At 51.5% G+C, this 21,962-nt stretch overlaps 1 protein-coding gene across 1 annotated transcript; it reads right to left on the bottom strand.

The window, feature by feature from the left end:
* Nucleotides 1-1,615: 1,615 nt before the first annotated feature.
* NUAK2 (NUAK family kinase 2) lies at nucleotides 1,616-21,349 on the bottom strand. Its single transcript, XM_004028245.5, has 7 exons — nucleotides 20,944-21,349; nucleotides 11,259-11,379; nucleotides 8,139-8,290; nucleotides 7,723-7,788; nucleotides 5,746-5,865; nucleotides 4,751-4,883; nucleotides 1,616-4,066 (listed from the first exon to the last, which is right to left on the bottom strand). Exons 1-7 carry the CDS (start codon nucleotides 21,304-21,306, stop codon nucleotides 3,003-3,005), a joined length of 2,019 nt encoding a protein of 672 aa, XP_004028294.2. The 5' UTR covers nucleotides 21,307-21,349; the 3' UTR covers nucleotides 1,616-3,002.
* Nucleotides 21,350-21,962: the final 613 nt, after the last annotated feature.

Here is a 21,962-nt window from a genome sequence, read left to right as displayed (position 1 = left end):
TGAGCATTACATGAGGTAACACACCTAAAGGGCTTGACCCATAAGCACTTAGTGAATGGTAGCCCCTATTATTATCTCCGAAGATGCAATTCTTTCCATCATCCAAACTCCCTTTCTTTTTTTTTTTTTTTTTTGAGACCAGGCTGGAGTGCAGTGGTGCGATCTCTGCTCACTGCAAGCTCCGCCTCCTGGGTTCACGCCATTCTCCTGCCTCAGCCTCCCGAGTAGCTGGGACTACAGGTGCCCGCCACCGTGCCCGGCTAATTTTTTATATTTTTAGTAAAGACGGGGTTTCACCGTGTTAGCCGTGATGGTCTCGATCTCCTGACCTTGTGATCCGCCCACCTCTGCCTCCCAAAGTTCTGGGATTACAGGCATGAGCCACCGCGCCGTCCCCAAACTCCCTTTCAACATGATCTGAACCAATAACAATTTCTCACTGAATTGCAGTGAGTTACAGACCCCCAGTCTGTAACCTCCTTGAGGCTAAGATCTCTGTTTTTTTGTTTATTTGTTTTTTTTTTTTTTGCACCAGGGATACAGCAATTACCTCTGTCTTCTACTAAGCTTAGCACACAAAAGGGCTTGATTCATGAGAGGAATGAATAAAGGACCACTGCTAACCCCACAGCTGAACTCTAAGCTTCTGGAGATAAACCCACCCCCTGGATTTTTTCCATGTTTACCCAGAGTCTAGCCCAGAGTTCCAGCACTGAGTAGGACCTCAGAGACTTAAGACCTAAGTACTCCAGTGTTGCCTAAGCAGTGTCTTGTTTGCTCTCTCATCTTGACCTCATAGTTGCCTTGCCCTCCCCATCTCCTTTGCAGACTCGTGACTTTGCCAGCTCAGCTCTCCAGGTGTGGGAGGGGAGGTCCAACGCGCTCCACTGGGCAGGCACTGACAGCCGGCAGGACAGGTGTGTTGTGGGGCCAGAGCCAGAGCTGGGGACGTTTGGAGGCCTCCTGTGACTATCAGAGTGGGTCGGGGTGGGGGAGGGAGGCTGCCTGAAGCCAGAGCCAGCCGGCTGCTGGCCGGCACTTTGTCCTCATCCTCCCTTTCATCCCCAGCCCTCGGAGCCTGGGAGTTTCTCAATGGAGCAGGCGTGCGGGGAATGCTCTGCAGGGGGCTGAGGGAGGTGGCCTATGGTGGGGGTGGACATTCCAGGCATTCTTTGCTTTCTCTAGGAGTCAGGCAGTGAGGACGGAGGGGGGGAAAGCTGCCCAGCACCAGGGTAAAGGGGATTTCTTAGGAGGGAGAGAATAAAGGCTGTGGGGGTGTCTTTATGCAGCGGGAGCAGGGCTCAAGCAGACAGGAGCAGGGGTGGGAGGAGAAGGAGGCAGGTGGTGGGGGCAGGGTGGGATACTCTGCCAAATCCTCTTCTACTTTAGTGCCAAAGGCCGGAAGAGCAACTGGGACCCTGGGCCCAGGGCCTTCCCACCTGTGTGCTTAATAGGGTCAGGCCAGAGCTACTGAGCTCACGTTTGTTTTGATTCGGCAGTTTTTCTATTTCCCATCCCTGGCAGCCTAGGGGAACGAGTATTAGGAGAAGGCTCAAAAACCTGCTCAGCACCATCCCTCCCCACCTCAATCACCGAAGAGAACAGCAGGGCCTGCTTCCAATCACCTTTCTGGTTTTAATGGTACTTTTTGGCCACGGAGGTCCATTAGGTAGAGACCATTAGGTAAAGAGACTCAAGAGTGTGGAGTGGAGTGTGGGGGGTTGCGGGAGGAGGTGGAAATAGTTGCAAAAATATCTCTCTGTACACAAAACTTAGATGTCATAGTGGACTTTCCCAGAACATAGCATTCACATTATTGAAAACAGCAAGATTCACTTTTCCTAAAACACAAAGCCAAGAACATAAAAATAAATATGGACATTCTAGAGTCCTGAAGGCCTAGAGAACACATCCATAGTCTGGACTTTAGAGCAGCTTAGAGGCAGAAGTTCTGAGTCACTGAGGTCCAAGGTGGAGTCCAGAGGAGGCCGGGCCCCTTGAGATGAAGTCCACACAGCAGGCGGAGGCTTTTCAAGTCTTTCAGATTCACAGCAGCAACTTCAGGAGGCTCAGGCCAGGTTTGGAGGATGGAAAAGGGAAGAGAACAATGGAAGAAACAGAGATTGTGTTCTCTTACTTCTAGGCTAAATAAGGAAGGGTTAGGTGGGGAGCAGTGGCTCACGCCTGTAATCCCAGCACTTCGGGAGGCCGAGGCGGGTGGATCACCTGAGGTCGGGAGTTTGAGACCAGCCTGACCAACATGGAGAAACCCTGTCTCTACTAAAAATACAAAATTAGCTGGGCATGGTGGCAGGCGCCTGTAATCCCAGCTACCAAGGAGGCTGAGGCAGGAGAATCACTTGAACCCGGGAGGCGGAGGTTGAGGTGAGCTGAGGTCGCGCCATTGCACTCCAGCCTGGGCAACAAGAGCGAAACTCCGTCTCAAAAAAATAAATAAATAAATAAAAATAAAAATAAAAATAACGAAGGGTTACTCCAGACCATTCCCAGGATGCCTCACGCACATTAGGGGTGCCACCATCCAGTTCTGGTGGTTGGTAGGAACGGGAATGTGTGTGTAAAGAGGTCTGGCCCCACTTGGGCAGGGAATGAGTAGAGAAGGAGCTGTCCTTAGAAGGCACCATGTGTACAGAGTATTCATGGGATGCAGGAGATGGGCCCTGGGAGAGTTCTCTTTCCAGGTCTCTGTGGCCCCTCCATGTACACAAGAAACAGGCAATGTGGACTCTGTCGCGGGCATTCCCGTTCCCCTCTCTATATTATCCTCTTCGTTCAGTAGGGCTGAAGACAGACACTGAACCCTTGATGCATTTCATTTGCCTACTTCCCATATCCAGCCCTGCCCAGGGCTCCACTGCAAACCGTCTCAGCCTTCTGAGCTGGGATGCAGGTCCTGGGAGGTGGGGGAGAAGGCATCTTCCCTCGGGGTGCAACCAGCTGCATCTGAGAGCCTGACCGGGCTGGGGCAATGCCTACCCCACTCAGGTGAGCTTTGAGCAGACCCTCAGTGCCTGCCGGTAGGTCGCTGTCACCTCCTGGCAGTCTGTCAGGGAAAAGCAGCTGTCCCCCAAAGGATCCTGCCGCCAGCGCCTCAGGCAGCTTCCAGGGCCCTCTGAGGGGGGCTCCTCAAGCCCCATGAGGTTGTCCACAGACACACAGCCCCGCAGTGGGGGCTCTGGGAGCCGTTCAGGCAAGTCCAGCTGGTCAAAGGACTCAGAGGACAGGATGCTGTCCTCGCTCACAGCCCCTGAGGGTCGGCTGGCCCGGGCCAGGGGGCGAGGTGGGGCGAGTTCATCCAAGGAGCCGAAGGTGGTGGGGGCCGCGAGCTCCAAGGCTGTCTGGGAGAACTTGCCATTGAGTTTGAGGATGCCTTTGCGATGGAGGAGCAGCCCTGAAGCTTGCGGAGGCTTCTGCTCCTTGGGATCCCCACTCACAAACACGTCGCCTGCGTCCAAGAGCTCCCCAGATTCACTAGGCTCGGGAGAGGAGTAGTAGCCAGACTCGCGCTGTCGGGGCTTCTTGAGAATGCCCTTCTTGGGGAGCAGGGGGGCAGCCTGCCCTGGGCTCGCAGGGATTGGGCTGAACTCCAGAGGGTCCTCCTGTGCCCCCTCTGCAGAGGCTGACACCTTCTTCTTGAGAATGCCCTTTGGCAGCTTGAGGTTGCTCTTGCCAGGGCGATGGGCAGTGTCATCAGCCGTGTCACTGTGGAGAGACTGGGCCATGTCATTCTCCTTGCGGGACTTCTTGAGCGAATGCTGGCGCTCCAGGCCAGGGGTGGTGCTTCCCCCACCAGGTGCATGCTGCTTGAAGAAGCTGCACACCTTGGCCCCATTCTCCAGGAGGGGGCGGGAGGAACGCCGGAGCCAGTCAGCCATGGAGGCGCGGGCAGAGTCACTGCCAGGGTGCCCACCCTCATGAGGAGCCTCCTGCTCTCCCACTCGGGTGGTGTAGCCCCAGTTCACCCACCAGTGACTGGCCACATCCTCCAGGGTGGCCCGGCGGGTGGGGTTCACCATCAACAGCCACCGGATCAGGCCACAGGCATCTGGAAGACAAAAGGCAGGTGCTTCAGTTTGGCAGCTCCCAGAATAGGCACTCCCTGTCCCCTGTCCCCAGCTCATCCCCTTTTGAGCTATGACACTGCATACTCCTGGGTCGGATGCGTCCCTTCCAACCTAGGGCTCTATACATGCCTTGGCCCAGGACAGCTCCCCAGTCCAGAGTTCCTGGACTGACTCCTCCAGCTGCCTCTCTGTCCTCTGACCCCTCAGGACTGTGACCCCTTCATAAGCCCTTTTGTGTATGTTGGTGTCTATCCTCTCTCTCTCCACTGAAATTCAACCCTCTGAGGGTAGAGACTGTGTTCAGGGTAAACTGGGTCTCTCACACCCTTCTTCCTGCCTTCTGAGTCATAGTGAAGGACAAAAAGATTTCTGAGGATGAGAACAAAAGCAATAGGAAATGAGACAACTGTAGCAAAGAAGATCTAAGTGAGACCTTAGGAACCACTTCCCAAATATAATCAAGCATGCCCCTGTGGGAAAGAAAGAGCTATCCCCTCCTTCCCCAGAGGTCTCGACATTGGACATACGGTGGAGGGTACCCTAACCCACCATGGGCCATGATGGACTGTTCCCTTTTGACTTTAGTGCCACTGTGTAGTTTCTGCCTTAGGAATGAGTGAAGGACACCCCAGGCCTGGATAAGAACGCCCACACCTCTTACTCACCAGAGGGTTTAGGTGGCTCCCGGTAGGCCCCGTTGCTGATCTGTTTCACTAGGATCTTATGGTCATGCCCGTCAAAGGGCATGGTGCCATGCACCAGGATGTAGAGGAGAACACCCAGGGACCAGCTGTCCACCTGAGAGAGATGGGGGAGGTCAGCAGGGATGCCCATACCAGACGGGAAAATGTTACATGCTGGAGAACTCAGAGGCCAGCACACCTGAGGACGACCCACCTCTCCTACCCAGGGGCCAAGACGGGGATGCTGCAGAAGGGGTCTGAGATGTTGTCAATCGCATTCTCTGCGAGGGACAGCCACAAGCACAAGAGCTATAGCCAGGTCATCTCTTCTGGGCTGGGGAAGGGGTGGTTGTGACAGATATCATCTCTACATCACTCTCAGGAGGCTGGACTGGGTGCGGGGAAAGGTAACAGGAACGAGGAATGTGAGGGAGGCAAAGAACCAACCTAGGAGTCAGGAGACCTAAGTTCTAGTTCTAGGGGTTTTTTTGGTTTTTGTTTGTTTGTTTGTTTGAGATGGAGTCTTGCTCTGTTGCCCAGACTGGAGTGCAGTGGCATGATCCTGGCTCACTGCAACCTCTGCCTCCCAGGTTCAAGTGATTCTCCTGCCTCAGCCTCCCAAGTAACTGGGATTACAGGTGTGTGCCACAAAGCCCCATTAATTTTGTATTTTTTTTTTTTTTAGTAAAGATAGGGTTTCACCACATTGGCCAGGCTAGTCTCGAACTCCTGACCTCAAGTGATCCACCCACCTCGGCCTCCCAAAATGCTGGGATTATAGGTGTGAGCCACTGTGCCCGGCCTAGTTCTAGTTTTGCCATTCCTGGCTAGACATCTGGCAAGTTACTACTTTTTGGGAGGCTTGAGTTTTGTGCTCTGAAAATGTGAATAACGAGAAAACTAGCCCGTCAATCTCCCAGGATCTAAAGTCATAGTAAACATCTGAGGCAGGCTGGCAGGGGAGGGTGGCCACTTACCTCTGGGCCTGTGTAGGGCTTCCCATTGACAATCTCTGGCGAGGCATAGAGGGGGCTCCCACAGAATGTCTGCAGGAACTTGCCTTGATGGTAGAGGTTGGAGAGGCCGAAGTCAGCAATCTGCAGGATTGAGTCAAACACGGGCACAGGTCATGTCAAGGCCTGGGTTTTTCTGTAGCTCTTGGCCCGCCCTTCTCCAGACCCTGGGGAAACCCAGGCTCCAATAGAAGGAAAGGGTCCCCATGACCCCTACCCCACACTGAGCACTGTCAGCATAGCTCAGGCCCTGGAAGAACGAACCCTGAGGAGCTGTGTCAATAAGGAGCATCTAGGCAGAGCTTTGCGGGGGCTCCAGGATCCTCACTGCTCCCCAGACCACTTTGCTCACATGGCATTCCACTACAGAGATGCTCTCTCATGCCCATATCCCTTGGAAAGTCTCCCATCTCCTTCTAGAAGCCTAGAGTTTCCAATGCCTACCTGGAGCCCCTGCTCATTAGATCTGCCTTCCAGACAGAGTGTACAATCCCATGCTGACCTCCTTGCCCCCACCTCTCCTGCAGCTGCTAGCCCAGGTGAGACCCTGCATGAGGCTCTAACGATGTTTAGTGATGGAAAGGAGGGTCAGCCAGATGGAGGGGGAAAGCCAGCACCTCATGATAATGGCATGGCCCTCAGGAACAAGCAAGCCCTATAACCAATGAACCACATAAGACTTGAGCTGCCCTTCCTAGCAAAGGGCTCATTCCTGTGTGCACACCAGGGCAAGAACTTGGTGGCAGGAACCTGGGGTCAGCCCAATATAGCTAAGAAGCAATAATGAGGGCAGAACAAACATCAGGGCTGTGGTTACAGCCCAAGACTCCCTGAACCATCTGATATTGAGGGCTTGAGAACCCAACCCCATCGTCTTGTTGCCCGGAGAGACCCTTTCCCACCTATCCTCAGTTAGAGGCTGAGGCCATGCCCTGGTGCTCCCCACCTCTTCACCCCATCAGAGGGTTATGTGTGTTCAGGGTGGGGAGGGGCTGTTTATGAAACTCTGGCTCCTTTGTTTATGGTTTTATTGGCCTCTTATCAAGCAGTTACCAGTTGAAGCCCATAATGAAGCACATGATTGGTGCAGATAGGAAAGTTCATGCCTGTCCATGTTTGTGCCTGATTATGCGGGTTTACTGGCTCTGGCTTCCCTCCCTTCTGCTCAGCATCAAAGAAAGCCCCACCTGCTCCGGGAATTGGCTGGTAAGAGGGAATGAACTCAGTACCAGGGCACCTCAGGGTACAGGTCAAAAGCCACTGGAAGAGACTATGTCCTGGGTTCAGGAAGATTCTGAAGAGGGTCAGAGTGCAGCGTCACCTTCCCAGGTGCCTGCAGGGGCCAGCCTCCCTGTGCCATGTCCTTCCTCCAGCCCTGAGATCTCAGTTTATCCCATCAACATGAACTTCTCCATGCCTAAATTTAACTCCTTAAGCATGGAAATCTAGCAGCTGCAGAAAGCAGGAAGCTGGAGCTGGAGTCCTTCATCTGTGGGAAGTTTCCAAAGGGCTATCTAATTGTAGCAGATTAAAGCATGCATGTGTGTGTGTATGCAAGTGTGTACATACATGAGAAGAACTCAGGCCGGGCCTGTCCCAAGGTTGTAGCAAACCTGACCTTAGATCTAGACTGCTGTCAGCCTTATGACATCAAAGGAGCACTCATCTGGGAATCAGAAGATCTTGGTTCTAGTCCAGGCTCAGCCACGCGCTAGTTGTGTGATCTTGTGCAAAGCACCCCTCAGCTGAGGCTCCAGCTCTCCATCCACACAATGAGGTGTTGGAATGGATGATGGCTGAGGTCCCTACCAGTACCAATGAAGGTCAGCCTTGCTCAGCTCCTTCAGGAATCCACCAAGAGCTTAGAGCTACTTGGCTGGGGACAGTGCAGAAAAGCTGGGGTGGGCAAGGAAGCTTCTAGAAATAAGAAGTGGGACTCACCTTGATATTCCCATTGGCATCCAAGAGGATGTTCTCCAGCTTGAGATCTCGGTGGACAACTCTGTTCTGAAAGAAGGAGGGGGCAGTCAGGGGAAGGTCACCAGGGAAGGGAAGATGATGAGGGGCCCAGTCTGGAGACTGAGGTAAACACAAAGGGAGCCAAGTGGGCTTGAGCACAGGTAGGCTGGGAATGCCTATCTTTATTGGTATGTGCTGCAAGAAATCACAGGCCCTTCTATCCCCGGGGAAGGGACTCAAAGTCAGAGACACCGACATTTCCCTGAGAGTCCAGAATCTAGTTTTGCCTCTGTTTCTGTGTGATCCTGGACAAGTCATGGAAACTCTCTGGTCCAAAACAGCCCTAGAGCCCTGGGGACCACCCACTGAGAATATGGCTGGAGCAGGTAGGTGCTCACCTGATGGCAATAGTGCACGGCAGAGACGATCTGCCGGAAGAAATGCCTAGCTTCGCGCTCACTGAGCTGCTGCCGCTCGCTGATGTAGTCATAAAGGTCGCCCCGGCTGGCATACTCCATGACGATCACGATCTTGCTGCTGTTCTCAAACACTGGGCAGAGCAAGGCAAGGAACGTCAGGCCCTCCCAGAGTGCACTGCTCTCCACTGGGGGTGACTCACTCCTCCCCGATCCCAGGCCCCAAACCAGACAGGACCCCCCTCCAGGAATATCTGCTAATGGGGCTATACGGTGGCAAATAAGGGCAGAAGAAGGGCCTTGGAAGTTCTCAGCATCTTCCAGGAGCCATGAGTTAAGGCCAAAGACACTGGCTCATCCTCTGCCTCCTTGGAAGTTCAGGCTTTTGGGAATTCTGAAAATGACCCTGCCCTTTCAGGAAGGCAGAGACGTCACTAGATGGGAATGAAAGGCCAGGCTCCTTGGTTCAAGAACCAGGTAGTTTTTCACCTTGTGGCCTTGGGCAAATCTCTTCTAGATACATGAGTAAAAATGCAGGTTTGCTGGGTGATCTTGGACAAGTCATTAAACCACTGTGCCTCAGTTTCCTCATTTGAAAAGCAGGATAATAAGGCAACCTCACAGGGCTGGGGTGAGAAATATAAAAAGTCAGCAGCAGTTCCAGGGCTGGCTGAGCAAGCTGGTATAGGTCTGACATATAAACAAGCACTCGATAAATGGTACCTACAGTTATTTATTTATTTATTGAGACAGAGTCTCGCTCTGTCACCTAGGCTGGAGTGCAGTGGCGTGGTCTCGGCTCACTGCAACCTCCACCTCCCAGGTTCAAGCGATTCTCCTGCCTCACCCTCTTGAGTAGCAGGGATTAAAGGTGCGCGCCACCATACCAGGCTAATTTTTGTATTTTTTAGTAGAGGCGGGGTTTCACCATGTTGGCCAGGCTGGTCTTGAACTCCTGACCATGTGATCAGCCCGCCTCAGCCTCCCAAAGTGCTGGGATTACAGGCGTGAGCCACCGCGCCTGGCCACAGTTATGTTTATAATCAGTGCCCTCATGCATACATTTGAAAAATAAGGCCAATAATAATGTCTGTCTTGAGGATCAGAAGAGGGAATAAAAGTATATTAAAGTGGATCATGAACTATAAAGCACCAGGGAGAGCTGAGATATCCATCACCATCTCTGACTTCCATCCAGAGGATCCAGGGCAGGGCCTCGTGCATAAGGCCTTGTACGCAGAAGCAATCAATACATATTTGGTAATTAATTGACTGGCTGGGTTCCTGGCAGCCACCTCATCCCAGCTGGCTCATCTCTCTGGGTAGGAGTGGCCCTCTTGCCACTTGAAGACTAGGTAGGGAGTGGCTGGTTCACCAAACTGGCCCTTCTGCCTGGTGTGTGTTAGAACATGTATGTCCCTGACATTGCATCTTTGTGTCAAACGGGTCCTATGAGTTTGGCTTGCTTGGCCTACCCCAGAGCTAATGCTGTCTAGGCTCTGAGAAGGAGTGAAGTGAAGAGCCTTCTCCCTAGAGGAGTCCCGGCTTCCAGGGAATTGGATACATGGCCAGGAGGACTGTCCTTTTTTCCAGGGGGACAGGAATAAATGGCCCTTATCTGTGGAGGCCCAGCCTCCTGGGGATGCCTGGCTGAGACTCCACCCCTATGGCTCTCATCATCTCTGCAAGGGTGCATGCAACCTTTGTGCCATAAAATCGGGAGTCAAAAGCCAGCCCGGGCACATTTTGGAGAACAGCTAGGTTAGAGGTCATTTCCCAGGACAGGCACACCCACTACCTCACATCCCTTGAAGCCAGTAGCAGGAAGGGGATGAATTTGGGGTAGCCCCTCCAGACACACAGTAACTATGATGTTCTTATGTCTGTTGAATCTGAAGGTGCCAGAGAAGCCATACCCTGAGCTGCAGTGCTCAGTTCCCAGATCCAGTTGGAGATATGAGTGTAAGGCAGAATTCACACACACATGCACACGCACACACATGCAGACACACACACACCAATCACCACACTCAGCCTAGCTGGAGATATGGGTGTAAGGCAGAATTCATATACACACACACACATATATATACACACACACACCCCAATCACCACACTCAGCCTGGCTTAACCAATACTTTGTTATCTCCCCACTCTTTCCTGAGGGAAGCACACAGAGATAAAATTAGCCTTCTCAGCCACTTGCCTGGCTCTTCATGGGACAGGCTGAAGCCACAGGGCTATGTCTTAAGGCTCTACCCTTAAGGCTCTACCCTTAATCTTTCTATGAACACAACCCAAGAGCAGAGACTGCTCTATTTTTTTCCCCACCAGGAATATAGAGACAAAGGGCAGAGCTACAGTCTCCCTTTCTTCCCTCCTGTTGCTATCCCTCGCTTCTCATCTAACTGATATTATGTAAAGGCTCAACGCAGACAGGTGTGTGTAAGAGAGGGCTCCCCATCTTTCCTTCATCACCCTCTCTTGCTCACTTTGTTGTCTGGGTCATGGGGAGGAGGGCAGCTGGAGTGGTGAAATCAGCACTGATGTCAGAGAAGAGGAGGCCAAGAAAGACAAGGAGAGGTAGGAGCTAGCCCTGTGGCAGGAATGATTCAGAGCCCAGGTCAGACTCTAGGAGGTCTGGCTCTTGGGACGCATGAAGAATAGCACCCACTCACCTGAGACAGGTGCAGGTCTACGTATGTTTCAGCCTCCCCCAGACTGCTAAGGAGCTCACTGGGTTGGGAAGGTAGTGTTCAAGTAGGGAAAACCGAATTATAACAACAAAAAAACCTGCAATTCCTTGAGTACCTCCCATGAGTGGAGCGTTCAATGACATAAACAGTTTGATCTTTGCAACCACACTGTGATGTAGATGGGATTACTCCATTTTATAAATGAGGAACTGAGACCCAGAGACTAAATTCAATGAGTTGTGCAAAGTCATACAGCTGAGTTTCAAATCCAGCTCCTGCCCTTCTCTAGAGCCTATATTTTTTTTACTTCTTTATGTTATTTCTTCTGACACATGTACACACGCATGTGAACACACACATGCACACACATAGACCCCCAAGTTCCAGCTTTAAGTGCCCACTGTACCTTCATGGATGGCAATGATGTGAGGGTGGTTGAGTGATGACATGATCTCAATCTCCCTCCGTATGTGCATCAGATCTTGCTCATCTTTGATTTTGTCCTTCCGGATTGACTTGATGGCCACCTGGGAAGAGAAGGCATGAGAGTGAGGAGAAAGGTTTGGCAGAGGACACTCTGGGGGCCCTGGTCCTGGTGGTTTGCCTGTAGCTGCTATAAAGGCCACAGAGTACACCCATAGAAGCCACTCCATCCTTCACCAGTGTAGGTGGCAGAGAGGCTGGAGAGCACTTTCTCTAGAAAAAGATCTCACCTGAGCTGAGTGCACATGGTCCATGCAGCAGGAAGGAATATGGACCAGTCACGTCCTTATTCATAGTCTACAGATACACAAGGAAGGTAAAAACCTGCATTTGCAAGGCTGATGCTTTATGACTTATAAAGCAAATGTGCCAATCTGCACCATGAGGACAAGGACCAGCCAGTTTTGCTCACCACTGAATTCTTGATGCTGAGCACAGTAGGCACAGAATAACTCCTTGTTGCATTAGTAAATGAACTGGCCCTCACAACAACCTTGGGAGGTGGGCACAAAAAGCATCATCAATACCCTTTACAGGTGAAGAAACTGGGACCCAGAGAGGTTAGATGATGTGCTCAGTCATACGGTCACTAACTGGTGCAAGTGGATTCGACTACTGGCCATCTGATTCTGAGTTTGGTACTTTTTCTGCTCCAGTTCTGTAACTTGCTATAAGCAATCAGTCCCTAGCCACAAAGTGGAAACAACCCAAATGTCCATCAAGAAAAGTAGGGATAGGTCTGGGTGCGGTAGCTCAAGCCTGTAATCCAAGCACTTTAGGAAGCCAAGTCAGGAGGATCACCTTGAGGCCAGGAGTTCGCAACCAGCCTGAGCAACATGGTGAAACCCTGTCTGTACAAAAAAGTCAAAATCTAGCCAGGTGTGGTGGCACATGCCTGTAGTCCCAGCTATAGGCGCATGCTGAGGTGGGAGGATTGCTTGAGCCCAGTAGGCAGAGGTTGCAGTGAGCCATGATTGCACCACTGGACTCCAGCCTGGGCAACAGAGTGAGACCCTGTCTACAAAAAAATAAAAAAAGAAATGTAGGAATAAATTACATGTGGTACGTCCATAGGATGGAATAGAATATTATTCAACCATAAAAAGGAATGAAATTCTGACACATGCTTATAACATGGATGATCCTTGAAAACATTATGCTAAGTGAAATAAGCCAGTCACGCAAGGATCAATATTGTATGATCCCACTTAAATGAGGTACCTGGAATAGGCAAATTCATAGGGACAGAAAGTATTAACAGAACGGTGGTTACCAGGGACTGGGGGAGGGGAAATGGGGAGGAGTTGTTTAATGTGCATAGTGTTTCGGTTTTGTAAGATGAAAAGAATTCTGGAGATTGGTTTACAACAACGTTAAATTTAACACTACTGGTACACTTAAAATGGTAACTTTTATATTATGTATGTTTTACCATGTTTTTAAAAATTAGTCCCAAAATTATGAAGAAAAAAAAAAAAAAGCCTCCAAACACCAGTCTATTCAGTCCAGATGAGAAACATTCCTCCCCTGACAACAAACAACTCAACAGTTGCTTGCTATCTCAGGGCTTGCTATCTTAGCCCAGCAAGACGAAACACACCACATGAGGACGAAGCCCTCCAGGCAGTATGTGTGGTGGGCTCAGGAAAGGTGGAGAGAGGCGGGAAGAAATGGAAAGAGGGCTGCCGAGGTGCAGCTAGCAAAGTCTGAGCCACCGAGGGTCTCGGTCCCTCTCTGCTCCACCCTCCTCAGCAGCAGCTCTTGGACAAAATCCCAGAAAATACCAGGGAGCAGGGCCTGAGGCGCGGAGCTGGGGAGAGACACTGCCTAGGGAGTCTGTCACTGTCCCCCTGGGCGAGTCCCCACCCCTTCTCAGAGCCTCGGGTTTTTTTTTTCTGTGAAACAAACAGGTTGAACTAAGAGATCTGAGGGGCTTTCCTGCTCTGAGTCTATGAAATTAGCCGTACAGATGCCACGGGGCCCTCAGAGGCTGCAGGGCTAGGCGGGAGCTGGGTGGGGGTGGGGTGTCACAGGGCCGGCCAGTTCCTGGCAAGTGCTGCCCAAGGACGCAAATGGTAAATACGAGACTTCCTCTTATGGGGGATAGGCAAGTTGTGAGAAATCTGAAGACCTAGACTGTGGTAAACAGCTCCTCGTTCAATTTCCCAGGAGGGTTTGCGTCCCCTCAAGATTCAAAGGGAGAGAGAAAAAAGGAAACCCCTGCTCGAGGGGAGGAGCCTCTAATCCACCCTTTCACAGGGCTCTGGAGGCAGACAATGGTTTCTGGCTTGCAGGGGCAGCAGGCCCTGCCGGCCTGTGTTCTCCATCAGACAAGAATGCGGAACAGCCCTAATCCCGTAAGAGGAGCTGCTCACAATGCCCTGGCCCGGTCACCCCGGCAACGGGCCAGGGATGGCATGCCCTCCACCCCACTCCTCCCCCAGAGCTTCATCTTTGAAAGAGGGGAGGCCCTGCTCTCGGGCCCTCCCTGAGCAGGGCAGGGAGGACAATGGCAGGCAGGAGGGATGGTCACCATGGAGCCTCCTCCCCAAGATGCTGGAGAGGCCCATGCTGCAGCTGCAGGGGATGCGATGGGGCTATCCCCCTTCTGCTCCAAACCATCCATCTCTCCCTAGTGAGCTAAGCAAAAAACAAAAACAAAAACAAAAACCTGGGCTTGGAACTGGGCAGGGGGCCAGGAGTAGATGTGGAGAGGGCCTGAATCCTCCTTTAACTAGGAGGTACCTCTCTCTCCTGGATTCAACTTGGAGTATCATTCCCACACACCTCTCGCCTCCATACCCTTTTTCCTCTCCCTGAAGGGGAGATTTTATGGACAAGTTATTTTCTCTCTAAAATTCTTTGTTTAAAATAAAACAATGGATAAAGTTCTATGAGCTCTTCAGAGATAAAGGTCCATAAAGAGCAAAACGATCAATCATATATAAACACGAATCCCATATCTAGATAATCAAAACTATTTCAGAACTTAAGATGTAGGCATAGGCACATCTTGGATGTACAGTTGTGTACTCGCAGATACAATAGTGAAATAAATCATCATAGGCTTAGGGGGCAGAACTCTAAAGATGACAAGGCCTAAAATAAATGAGGTTCCAAAAAAAGGGAGAAAGGGGTGTTAGAGGGGCTGGGAGGAGTCTCTGCATGGGGGCGAGTGCACAAGTTGAACCCCAAGATCCATCTCTTTCAACTCCAGAAGCCCATGATTCTACATCAGAATTGTTAATCCTCATTGAACAGTTCCAGCCTCCTGCAAGTTTGTGCTCTGGCATCAGGGGGTAGGTTAGGGATCCAGCAGGTATCCATATTAGGTCCCAGGAGATCACAGTACGGCTGGCACTTTCCAGGAAGCAAACAAGTTATGTCATCAGGCCTCCATCAGTCTCCAAGCAGGTGGCAGACAAAAAGAGCCATGCATCACCACCCTGGTGGGGCTAGACCACTGCTCCCGAGCCCATCCTGGCCCCACAGGAGAGGGCTCTAGCTATCTGCTGGCTAGCCTGTCAAAGTAAATTAGAGCAACAGCTCAGGCCTAGACAGAGCTCAGCATACAGAAAGTGTTCAACAATTGTTTACTGGTGAACATAAATCGCAAATATTTACTAGTTAAGTCACTGGGCTGATGACCTTTGACTGAGATGGGAGCAGTGCTCAGATAAGATTTTCTCCTCTTCTTCCTAGACATGGGTGAAGTCCACCTCGGTTATAAGGACTAATTTTTAGGGACCTTTGTTTTCATCTGCAAGATAGCCAGGCAACTATTCTCTAGAATAAAAATATGTTGATTAGGCTGGGCGCAGTGGCTCATGCCTATAATCTCAACACTTTGGGAGACTGAGGCGGGCAAATCACTCGAGGCCGGAAGTTCAAGACCAACCTGGCCAACGTGGTGAAACCCCATCTCTACTAAAAATACAAAAATTAGCTGGGCCTGGTGATGCATTACTGTAATCTCAGCTACTCCGTGGCTGAGGCACGAGAATTGCTTGAACCCGGGAGGGCAGAAGTTGCAGTGAGCTGAGATTGCACCACTGCACTCCAGCCTGGGTGACAGAGCGAGCCTCTGTCTTAAAAAAAAATAAAAAATAAAAATAAAATGACTAAAACCAAGGAAGAGGGTAACAATTGCTGAAACAATCACCCAGAGGCAGGAAGGCCACATGCCTGAGACAGTCCTGGTCTAATTACTAATATTGCCCCTTTTACTCTCCAAAGTATCCAAGTTTAGATAATACAATATATGGCCACCCTACTCAGAAGGGGAAAGAAAACCAGATTCAATGATAATAACATAAACTTGAACATCTGATTAGTGGAGATGGCATCAAGAGCCCAGGAGTCGAATCCTTATTTGCCCCTATAGAGCTATGCAACTCAACATAAGTCACTTGACCAGATAAGTCTGGTTAACTCATCTGGCTGGTTTTCATGTCCTCATCTGAAAAACGAAAGGATATTTATTCTCCAGTCATCTGCTGAGTGCCTACTATGTGCCTGGCTGGCACTGTGCTAGGTGTTAGGGATTCAGATAAAAAGTGGACAGTCCCACAGTCCAGTGGGAGGACTGACAATTAATTAAACTCCATTCTATTGTGATAAACGTGGCAGTTGATGTCCCTGCCTGCAGAGAGGCTCCAAGAGCACTGGAGAGAACTTCCTTTGCCCATAGGAGGAGCAGGGAAACCACCTCTGGGAGAAAAACTGCTTTCGATTTTGAAGGATGAGTGAGGTTTGCTAAGCCAAGGGAGGTGGGCTAGGGAGGAGCAACAAGGGCATTCCAGGCAGAAAGAAAAGTTTGAGCAAAGGCCAAAAAGAAAGAGCCATTCACGAATTTGCACATCAGGATCTCTATGCACCCTTCCAAACTCTAGAATTCTATGCTGAACTTCTTCAGAAATGGGCCACCTGCTACTATGCCAGGAAGGTGCTAGCCAAGTATTATTATAAGCAGCCCCATACTATGGCCACGGTAGCCTGCTTGAGCATAATTTCTGATTCTGTCCCAGTGGTTTTCTTGCCCCTGCAGTCCTAAACATTGGAAAAGGCAGCAGGGTTAATTCCTCATTCTATTTTGCAAACAGCACACACTGAGGTCCAGAAAGGCACACTGACTTTTCCAAGGTTCCACAACACATCAAGACACAATCAGGATTGAAGATGGAAAGATGGTGCCTGGAGAAGCTTCCATCTCAGCCATAGAGATTTCCCTGCCTGCCTCCCATCCCTGGAGAAGGGAATGCCCCATATCTTACCCTAGGCCAGGCTGTGTAGTATCACCAGCCACCCCATCCCACTTACAGATATACAAATATGCCCACTCCTCTGCCAGCACCCTGGAGAGGTAGGTGCTGTGGCTCAATTGGTAAACACTGCCTCCCTCCCAGGGACTCAGATCAGGAACGATCTGGATTCAGGAGAGGATGGTAGAAAGGTCTTAGAAAAAGAAGATCCAGAGATGCTGGTTCCAGGTGGAGGGAGAGAAGGTGCAAGCTGGGCATCTCTGGTCATAGTTATCACCCAGAGCTGGAGCCAAGATCCTTGATTTCTCTCTGGACTTTTGTGGAGCAGCTGCTGTCTGGGAGGCAGGGCAAGGAGCTAGGGGATGACCCATTTAGATAACAGAGGAGAGGTTGGGCTGGGCTGGCCTAGGCTGGGCAGAGTGGGGGTGGGCCTAGGGGTGGCTCGCCATCCCACCACACCAGCCAGAGAGCTAGGCAGGGATCAGGAATGGGCTCCGAGGGGAGCCTGAGCCACCTCCCTATACTGTGCTGCCCCTCCTTGCCATCCTCCAGCCTCCTCTACCGGGTTGCTGGGCAAGGAGCTTCCCTGCCCAGCCTTCTTGTGTGGTTTGGCTGGGGCTCAAGGACAAGAGTGGCCTGCAGCCTCCCTCCCTGCTGCTTAGCAGGCAGGTGCAGAGGGAGCTGGGAGGGCAGTGTCCCGCCAAGCAAGCCCTTGGCAGCCAGCCAGGCAGGAGTCCTTCTCTGGAGCTGGGGCCGAAGGAGAGACGAGGACTTTGAACAAAGCAGCAACCAAAGTGGTTTGGCTTAGGGAAGCCAAGCACAATCCATGCTCTTTCTCAGGGTAGGACAGACCTCCAGGATGCAGGGATTCCCCAGCAAAGGGAAGGGCAGGACTTCATCAAAGCCAGCCTTGCTGGGATAATAATACTGTGTGTGTCAGATACTGTGCTAAGCACTTTACATATGCTATCTTACTTAATCCTAAGAGAATCCCACGAGGTAGGAATAATTATCACCCCTACTTTACAGATAAGGAAACTGAGGTACAGAGAGGTTGCACAGCTGGTAAGCAATGGAGCCACGATTTGAATGCTTGCAACCTTGACTGTCAGCTAGGCAGCATCCCCAACAAGGTTTGAAACCCAGGAATACAGTGTAGTTCACCCACCTGAATCCTTCAACACAGTCACTGTATGTGAGGGTGGGGGTTGGTTCCCAGTGACTCTTCCCACCTGAAGCACTGCCTGGAGTGCTGGGAAAGGCAGCGGGAGCTAACTGTTGGAATAACAAAGCACACTGAGGCAAGCCTGGGCTCATCTCAAGGCCAACTCCCAGTCTAGGACTCAGTACTTGGTCATCCAGGAGCCCATATTGCAGGCATGCCACTCACCAGCTACAGGATAAGTCACTTCCCCTCTCCGGGCCTCAGCTACTCTATCTGTCAATGAAGGACTCGGACCACCTCAGTCATTTCCAAACATTTTGAAATCCTGCACTGCACTCCAATACATAAAAAAGACAGAAGCACTCTTGCTCCAGAGCACCACACACTTGGACTCACGCCCCTCATGGTTCCCCTTGGAGGTAAGACTTCCATGCAGATCATCCAAAGGCTTTGGTGGACTCCACCATTTCAGAGACCCCAGCATGTGTTTTTCTCTTTAGGGGAAGGGGTGGCCAGGGGAGCTGGGTGAGTCCCAGGAGGAAATGTCATTTGGATACCAGGAATGTACTGAAGAGCCAGAGCAAATATTTGTTTTTCCTTTGATGTCCTCCTAGAGCAGCCATTAGTTCCGCCCACCTGCCCTTCCCTCAGCCAATCCCATCTGGCCCTGATAATCCCATCTAGGCAGGTTGGGAGCGGGAAGTGTGCTAGAAAGGTGGAGAGAAAATTGGGATGGAAGTCACCCAGCTGGCTTTCCTCTGAATCTAGCTCCCACCAACAATCTCAATTCATTCTGGGGGAGGTCTTGGGCAAGCTCCCACACCCCTCTCCCGCACTGAAGTATCTTGAGGCACTAGGTCTCTCTCGATTCACGAAGGACAGTCAAGAGGCAGGGGTGGGGTGGGGTGGGGAAGAGGCAATGCTCCAGAATTGAGAAACCATTAGCACAGCGGGCAGCTGCTCTCCAAGAAGGAAGGAGACCCTGAGCAAGTTCCCAGCTGCAGAACTGGGTGGTCTATGGATCAGGGAGGTTAACAGCAGGTCCCATGCCTACTGATCTTGGCTTCCTAAGTAGAGCAAGAGGCATGAGGCCAGGGAGTATCTTCTGATGTAATAAGAGCTGGAATCCCTGCCTAAATCCACTGAAGTTTGAAAGCTGAAAGCTAGTTTATCTAATTCTGGAATCAAATGAGATCTCTCTCTTACTCTCTCTCTCTCACGCACGTCCACACACACACCCCACAGTGACCTGGGTCAAGAGCCTAATGGGATCTCTGAACTTCAATTTCAGTTTCTCAGTCTCTGGGCCACCCCAGTCCCCATGACCCAGTGTCCCCACCCCCAAGAGGCACGAAGCACAAGCCACCAGCAGCTATTTTCCAGCTAAGCCCCTGACAAAGCCTGGGTCCAACAGCCTCAAGCCTGGAGCCTCACCGGGCCCTCACACTTTGTAGAAAGAGAAAGAAAAGGCAAGCCAGGAAGTACATGATTGCCCAATAGCTGTAACCTGGCAGCAGGCAACTGGGGACTCTGCCAGGCGATAGCAGGAAAAACATACTCGGTTCTATTGATGGGGCCATAATCTACCCCTTTCTCCAACATCCACTCTCCTTCACCAATGAAATGACTTCTTGAATTTCAAACCAGCTACTGGCTGCAAAAGCAAACACAATCTGGGGAAGTAACTGCTGATGTAGCCAATAGGGCAAACCATACACACACACACACACACACACACACACACACTCACAACCAGCACCCAACTGGATTTGGCAAAACATAATAATGCCTAAACCACCTGCTCTAAAAGGCTTGTTAAAATATACATTATATGGCCCTATCCTAGACCTTCAGAATAAATTACTCTGGGTGTGGAACCAGAGAATGTAAGTATTTTAAACAAACATCCCAGGTGATCCTTACGTACTTTAAACTCAAGTTTGAGAACCAGTTAACCACTGCTAACTAACTTTTGACAAATTTGCCATCCTTTCTGGGCTGCCCTCTCCAGAAATTCTCACTGCAAGTTCTTTTTTGTTTGTTTGTTTCGTTTTGTTTTGTTTTTGAGACGGAGTCTCGCTCTGTTGCCCAGGCTGGAGTGCAGTGGCACGATCTCGGCTCACTGCAAGCTCCGCCTCCCGGGTTCAGGCCATTCTCCTGCCTCAGCCTCCCGAGTAGCTGGGACTACAGGCGTCCGCCACCACGCCCGGCTAATTTTTTGTATTTTTAGTAGAGACGGGGTTTCACTGTGTTAGCCAGGATGGTCTCGATCTCCTGACCTCACGATCTGCCTGCCTCGGCCTCCCACAGTGCTGGGATTACAGGAGTGAGCCACCGCGCCCGGCTATCTCACTGCAAGTTCTATGTGTTAGGAGCAATATAAGTTCATATTTCGATCTTATTCAATCCTCACAGCAGCTTGTGAGGCAGGCTGTGTTTTCTACAGTTCTGCAAAAGGGGAAACAAAGTACAGACATGAAGGAAATTGCCCAAGGTCACACAGACTGCTAGACTCCTACACTCGCACCAAAGTAACAGGGCATGTTCTTGAAAAGGCCCCCAAACCGAAAGGTGTCTCTGGTACAGTGGACCTGGTTTCACATTTTCCAGAATCAAAAACCCATCATAATGAAATTTCAACTAAATTTTAGAGCTGGAAAGGACCTAAATGTCAAAACCCACCCCCTGTGCCAGAGCTCCAGTGTGCTGGGTTGCCAGATTCTTGGATTTGGGGAAATCCAAACCTCATCCATTCATTCAACCACACACATATTTACCAAATACCTATTAAGATGGGGTGCCTTCTACTTCCTCTTTCCATTGCACTCTATTGAACAGTCTGTTCCCAGCAAAACTCAACTTAAGTCCCATCCATCTTATCCCAGGACACGACACGATTCGTTTTTCCGCGCCAACTATCCATAGCCTCCCTTTTATTTGGCAATCATCACAGCAGTACGGTGTTGCTGGCTGGGGTTCGCAAGTTTGCGACCACTGTCCCTGCAATCACGGACTGACACATCTGCCAGGGACACCCCGCAGTAGCCCCGCAAGCTCAGCGCGGTAAAGACCACGCTGGCCTCTCCGCCGAGCAACGAGCGAGCCGCCGCCCGCCCTCCTCCGCTCCCTGCCAGTGGCCAAGCCGGAGCCCGCCCCGCGCCGCGAGAGGGAGCCGCACTCACCAGGCGCCCCGAGCTCTCCCGCGCCTTCTTCACCTTCCCGTAGGTGCCTTTGCCCAGGGTCTCCAGGAACTCGTAGCGGTGCCGCAGGTTGTGCTTGTGGTGGTGCCGCTTCACAGCCTGCTTCTTCATTAGGGGCTTGGGCGACTTGATCAGCCCTTCCGCCAGCGGCCGGGCTAGCTCTGCGGCCGAGGGAGTCGGGCCGGAGCGCCGCGCGAAAACCAGCGACTCCATGGCGAGCAGGAGGTGAGCAAGGGCGGCAGGGGAATCAATAGGCTGTGCGGGGAGGGCTGAAGCGCGGGGCACAGGTCCCGCACCAGGACTGGGAGCCACAGCAGTACCAGAGCGCGCAGTAAAGCACAGCATTCCAAGTTGTTATAAACGCCCTGAGCCCGAGGCCCTGGACACGCCCCCCGGCGCCCATTGGCCTGCTCGACGGCGGCGCGTGACCATGGCCGTCCACATTGGCTCTCCGGGGCTCCAGGCCCCGCTTCCTCCCCCTCGGCGTGGCCGGGAAAGGTGTCAATGGAACCCGCCCACCAGGAATGGGGACTAGGGGATTCCAGCGAAGGCCGCCTGAGGCCCAGAAGCTTACTCTGAGGGCCCTTGGAGCTGCACTTGCCTCTGAGTGGCGCTTGGTCCTGGTTAATGCCCTGTTGTTTTATTGTACTCTGTTCTCAGTTGGCAAGGGGCGATCTGAGGGCACTAAAGGTCACCAAAGTATTTCTTCATCCTGAGTAATTTGCTTGTCCCAAGCCAAAATCTATAATTGCTTGACCACTTCATTGAGTCCATAAAGGAGAAAGGGAGCTGGGATGGGACAGAGGCAGAATCCAGCCTAGTGGGAGGGTTAGTGCAGAGCTGTCCTATGGTTCGAGTTCACTTGTCTTCAGTTAGATCAACCTTACTTGGATATTGGAATCCAATGGCCCTGGAAACTTCTTCCTTCTTCCTCAAAGAGGGCTTCTTAGGCGAATCGCTTGAGGTCCAGGAGTTCAAGACCAACCTGGCCAACATGACGA

Source organism: Gorilla gorilla, chromosome 1 (assembly GCF_029281585.2).
Source record: "Gorilla gorilla gorilla isolate KB3781 chromosome 1, NHGRI_mGorGor1-v2.1_pri, whole genome shotgun sequence".
Classification (NCBI taxonomy): domain Eukaryota; kingdom Metazoa; phylum Chordata; class Mammalia; order Primates; family Hominidae; genus Gorilla; species Gorilla gorilla.
Note: the sequence above shows the minus strand (reverse complement) of the source record. Positions and strands in the feature narration are given on the sequence as shown.